The 5947-nt window shown below is 56.2% G+C and overlaps 1 protein-coding gene across 1 annotated transcript; it reads left to right on the top strand.

The window, feature by feature from the left end:
- The first annotated feature begins 533 nt into the window (after nt 1-533).
- ZIC2 (Zic family member 2) lies at nt 534-3849 on the top strand. Its single transcript, XM_065650435.1, has 3 exons — nt 534-1536; nt 3239-3402; nt 3586-3849. The coding sequence occupies exons 1-3, from the start codon at nt 534-536 to the stop codon at nt 3847-3849; spliced, it is 1431 nt and encodes a 476-aa protein (XP_065506507.1).
- Nucleotides 3850-5947: the final 2098 nt, after the last annotated feature.

Raw genomic sequence — 5947 nt, 5'->3', positions numbered from 1 at the left:
GAAGGAGCCCGGGGGCGGCGGGGGGCCCGAGGCGGCGGTGAGGGCCGCGGCCCACGCGGGGAGCGGCGCGGAGCCGGGCGGGCGGGGGTCGGCGGCGCTGACATCCCGGTGGCGGCTGAGGGGGGGCGGCGGCGTGTGTGTGCGTGTGTGTGTGCGTGTGTGTGTGCGTGCGTGTGTGCCGCAGGGAACGGCGAGGCGAGCCTTGCCCCCCCCCCCGTCCCCAGTTCTGTCCCTCCCCTGCTCCCCCTCCCCTCCCCTGCCCGCCCCCGTCTCAGCTCCTTTAATACACTTTGGTTCTCCGCTCGCCTTTGGACTCTGCTCTGCCTGGCTCCGGATACGGCTCCGGCGGCGGCAGCGGCGGCAGCGGGCCGGTGCGGGCGCAGGCGGCGGCGGCGGAGGCGGGGTACGCGGCGGCTGCCGGGGGGAAGCGGCGCGGAGCGGCGGCGGCCCCGCGCCCGGCCGGGCGGGCGGCGGCAGCCCGGCGGCGGTAGCGGGGCGGCGGCGGCAGCGGCGTCCCCGGAGCGGCGCGGACCATGCTGCTGGACGCCGGCCCGCAGTTCCCAGCCCTCGGCGTGGGCACCTTCGCCCGGCACCACCACTCGGCCGCGGCGGAGATGCAGGACCGGGAGCTGAGCCTGGCGGCGCAGAACAGCTTCGTGGACTCGGCGGCGGCGCACATGGGCGCCTTCAAGCTCAACGCCGGGGCCCACGACCTCTCTCCCGGGCAGAGCTCGGCGTTCACCTCGCAGGCGCCCGGCTACCCCGCCGCCGCCCTGGGGCCCCACGCCGCCCACGTCGGCTCCTACTCCGGGGCGCCCTTCAACTCCACCCGGGACTTCTTGTTTCGCAGCCGCGGCTTCGGGGACTCGTCGCCGGCCGGCGGGCAGCACGGCATCTTCGGCCCTGCGGCCGGCAGCCTGCACCACCCGCACACGGACGCTCAGAGCCACCTCCTCTTCCCGGGCATCCACGACCAGCACGGCCCCCACGCCTCCCAAAACGTCCTCAACGGACAGATGCGCTTGGGCTTGCCGGGGGAGGTGTTCGCCCGGTCGGATCAGTACCGCCAGGTCTCCAGCCCCAGGACTGACCCTTATTCGGCGGCTCAGCTGCACAACCAGTACGGCCCCATGAATATGAATATGGGCATGAACATGGCAGCCCACCACCACCACCACCCAGGTGCCTTTTTCCGCTACATGCGGCAGCAGTGCATCAAGCAAGAGCTCATCTGCAAGTGGATCGACCCTGAGCAGCTGAACAACCCAAAAAAAAGTTGCAATAAAACTTTCAGCACCATGCACGAGTTGGTCACTCACGTCTCGGTGGAGCACGTTGGGGGACCCGAGCAGAGCAACCATGTCTGCTACTGGGAGGAGTGTCCCCGGGAAGGCAAGCCCTTCAAAGCGAAATACAAACTGGTCAATCATATCCGAGTGCACACGGGCGAGAAACCCTTCCCCTGCCCCTTCCCTGGCTGCGGAAAAGTTTTCGCCAGATCAGAAAACCTCAAAATTCACAAAAGGACGCACACAGGTAATTCGGGTTTCTTTCGGCAGATTATCCCCCTCTGCCCGTGCCTATATTTGTATTTATAAACAGATAAAAACTCAGACAGAGAGATGTGAAATGATTAGAGTGATAAAATAAGGATCCCGTTTGATATTTTTTTCCCACTCCATCACACGGCTACGTTTGCTTTGGTTTTCTTCCCCGCAAGCATCACCCCCCCCTTCCCAGATTTTGAAAGGATATTTACTGTTTTCTTTAATTTGCGAGTGAATGATGTAGATTCTTGCCGAGGCTCGGCGGGGTCTTTCTGCAGAAACGCAAAATACAGCGCGAACTAAATTCTGCAGTCCCGCGAAAAAACGGACAGACGTGTGTGTGTGTATATATACATTAAACGTCTTACACATTTGCAACGCGCTAGGTATTGGCATGTAACTTCAGCGCTTGTAAGCGCTTGTTTCATGTATGGATACTACGAGAGAGAAACTATACAAATATGTGCCAGACCCGTCATTAGTCAAAAATCCCGTTGGAAGTGGCAAAATCTCTCTTTCTGGGAATGCTTTCCATTAAATTTAAATGGTGTGAGCAAGGCAATAAAATTTTCTCATTTAAAAAAAAAAGTGTTTTTAAAGTCTCACTCGAGGTGATTTAAGGTGCCTTTGCAACAGTTTATTAAATTATGTAATGGGGAACAGAGGATTTGAGGCTCAGAAACTTCCACCTAAATCAGGTAGAAGAGGGGCGAAGGAGCCCAGGCTTATCCCGATGGAAAATCGCCTGAGCCGAAGGGTAACAAAAATAAACGCATCCTCCTGCCTCATCTATTATTCATTTACTACTCCTGCCGGCTCGAACCGTGCCAGACTATTTCATAAAAGACAGCCAAATATTTTAGCGACTTCCACTCCAAATATTTACCCGGAGAAAGGCTAAAAGTCTCGAGGCCTATTGTTTTCTCAAGTGCTAAGCCCGATGCGAGGTGCGAGACGAGCTTTAACAAGGTTTAAAATTTGAGAGATGTATTTGCATGAGATGCCCGAGCTGAAGTCATTGTGTCTGAGCGGATGTCTTCAAGAAACAATTTAGGTGCTAATGGAATTTAATGTTAAATGCTTCCCCCTCCAAAGGCGGGGGGATGTGAAGTTCTCACCTCCAAATTACTCTCCGGCATTTGGAGTCCTGGCAGCCGGGCAAGAGGAATCCCTATGAAAATTAAATGAAGTATTTTACAGACGTTTAGTTTTCCCAGCGGATGTGCGTTTATCTCGAATATCCATACACGAAACAATCTGCCCGGCCTTAAATCTCTCGGTAATGGTTTCCAGTTTAACAGGATAGCGGATTTGGTATCGAGGCGAAACGGCTCGATGCTTTTTTTTTTTTTTTTAATCGCCTTTCTTCTTCAATCTCTTTCGGGGCCGGCTGTGTGTCGGCACCCGTCGAAATAACGGGCTGGGGGTACCCCAGGGGGGTTGGTAGGAGAATCAGGCGGGGGACGGGCACTGTCTCGCTGCAGGACAACGCGGGAGCGGCGCGGCCCTTCACCGTCGCGGTGCCGGGGCACAATCGGCCTCTTGCTTTGCGAAGCTGTTGAGCAAAGTGGCTGGGAGAGGGAGGCCCAGAGAGGAGCGGGGAAAAGGGGGGAAAGCCCGAGGGAGCCAGGCGCGGGGCTGCGCAGGCTTTGCGCGGTGGCGGCCGCGCTCACCCCGCCGCTCTCTTGCAGGGGAGAAGCCCTTCCAGTGCGAATTTGAAGGCTGCGACAGGCGCTTCGCCAACAGCAGCGACCGCAAGAAGCACATGCACGTCCACACTTCGGACAAGCCCTACCTGTGCAAGATGTGCGACAAGTCCTACACCCACCCCAGCTCCCTTCGGAAGCACATGAAGGTACCCGGCCCCGCAACCGGCGGCGGGAGGCGGGAGGGCGGCCGCCCTGCACCGGGCGCCCCGTCGGGGCGGCGGGCGGCGGGAGCTGGGCCCGGGGGCGGCGGGCCGGGCCGGCGGCGGGGGGCGCGCCCGGGGGGCCTCCCCGTCCCCCCTCCACCCGGCCGTGTTGCCTTTGCCCCCCAGGTGCACGAGTCATCCCCGCAAGGCTCCGAGTCCTCCCCGGCCGCCAGCTCCGGCTACGAGTCCTCCACCCCCCCGGGGCTGGTGTCCCCCAGCGCCGAGTCGCAGAGCACCAGCAACCTCTCCCCGGCGGCGGCGGCGGCGGCGGCGGCAGCGGCGGCGGCCGTGTCCGCCGTGCACCGGGGCGGAGGCGGCGGCGGCAGCGGTGGCGGTGGCGGCGGCGGCCACAGTGGCCTCTCCTCCAACTTCAACGAGTGGTACGTGTAGGGCCCCGCCGGACTGCTCTGCACGGCCCCGCCGCGCCCTCCCCGCCTCGGCAGCGGCGGCAGCGGCGGGCAGGAGGGAGCGAGCCTGCCGGAGACGCACCGGGAGATGCCGCCGCACCCGCCGGCAGCGAAATGACGGCCGAGCAGGATGGGGACGGGAGGCGTTTATCTCCCCACACCCCTCCTGCCTTCGGGTCTTTTTTTGTTGGATTTCTTTTTCTTTATGAAAACATGTTGAACCAGAAAAAAATTATAAAATTACGTGCTGAAAAACATAAGAGAATGAGTACATAAATAGAGGAACGGAAAGGGGAGAGTGACAGGGGAAAATAACCACAAACGCCACCAACACACCACCCAGCAAAAAGCTTCCCAAGCCGGCGGAAAGAAACTCTCCCTCTGGAGTCTCCAGACAAAAGATCAGAGACACGAACTCCTCCGGCCCCTGCGCTTCCCCGCCCGGAGCAACCAGCGCCCTCCCGCCCCACGAACTGTGTACATAGCGGCCCTCTCCTTCCTCAGGCGAGGTGGGGAACGAAGTTTTCCTGGATTCTTGGTGTATAGAAGTTCGTCCAGTTTGTAAACCGCGGATTGGTCCCCTTCTTCTTCTTTTTTTTTTTTAAATTTTGTTTTTGATCGTCTTTCTTTTTTCCCCTCTTCCTCCCTCCCAGAGAAACTGATGGACATCTTTTCTTTTCTCCCTCTCCCCCTCCCCACCTTCCTCTCTCCTCCTTTTTTAGTTCACTCCTTTTAAAAAAGTAACGTGGAAGAAAAAATGGTTTCTTTTGTAATTGTGATATCTTGAATATTGTGTTCCTTTTAAAGAGGCAACTTGATTGTAAACTGCATTTCAACTATAGACTGGGGAAGAAATACCGTGCCAAAGTCTCCATTCTGTTACTCACAGACACACACATGAACAACAACGCTTGTGAATGTATTTTTTCTGTTAGCTGGGTTTACATGTGATGTTTTAGTGCTTTTGCAAGTTCAATTTGTTAGTTCCTGTTCGGAAGATTGTGAGGAAAAATAAACGTCGTGCCGTTAGCTTTTCCGTAATAACACCCTTCCTCCTGTAAATACCTGTTACCATATTTATCCATTTGTAATTAAATTATGGTATTAACTTGCTACAGAGGAAACAGTATTTATAAAGAATGTTTCTTAACTATAAATATGTACAATTGTGAGCATAAACTGTTTCAGATTTTTTATTTGAAGGTTTAAGTGGTTTCATCATTTCTTGTGATATGTTTTGAGAGTAATGCATACAGAAATATAATAAAACGTGTTGAAACTGCACGAAGCTGTTTACTTTTTATGCCAAGGGCTCTTTGAAACCTGCGCTTGCGCATGCGAGGGGCTGAGTGGCGGCTGCAAAACAAATGCTTTTAAAAAATACTCCGGTTCCTGAAACAGGAGGATTTCTTCCAGCTGGGCTCCCCGTCCAGAAAATAAAATGGAAAGGGGAAAAAAAAAAAAAGGAAAGAAAAAAAAAATTGGAAGCCTACAGGCTAAAAAAAAAAAAAGGGAGGGTGTCAGCGTTTGCATCTTCCTCAACTGACTTGCAAGGCAGGATCTTCTTTAGGGAGACCTTTACACGGCAAGACCTCAGCTCCCTTCGCCTTCTGTCTTGCTCGTGTGTGTGGCTAGGGAGCTCATTGCTCCACAGGGTGACAAAGTGGGGCGCTTCGGGACGAAGGTGTCGGGGCAACGGCCAGGCGCTGGGCTCTGCGCAGGGCTGCTTTGAGCCATAAATCCCGGCCTTCTGAGCCTTCCCGTGTTCTTGGTAGCCTCCGTTTAGCCCTGGAAAGGAGAAAGTGGCGATGAGAGCTCACATTTCTTTTCAATATTATTTTTCTCTCTTTTTATTTTTTTTTCTTTCCCCTTTTTCTTTCATAGCCCAGGGAGCGATTTAGGTTGTCAGATGTGTTCAGCGAGGGACCGCCGGGCGATGCCCTTCCCGGGGTGCTGTCCCAGCGCTGCGCTCCGCGGGCATCGTCGGGACCCGGCCGGCGGAGCCGCTCGTTTGGGGCCGGCAAGCAGCGGATTTCCGAGCACAACCTGCTGCATCGGGACACCCAAGACGAGTGTGACAG

Source organism: Caloenas nicobarica, chromosome 1, assembly GCF_036013445.1.
Source record: "Caloenas nicobarica isolate bCalNic1 chromosome 1, bCalNic1.hap1, whole genome shotgun sequence".
NCBI classification, from domain to species: Eukaryota; Metazoa; Chordata; class Aves; order Columbiformes; family Columbidae; genus Caloenas; species Caloenas nicobarica.
Note: the sequence above shows the minus strand (reverse complement) of the source record. Positions and strands in the feature narration are given on the sequence as shown.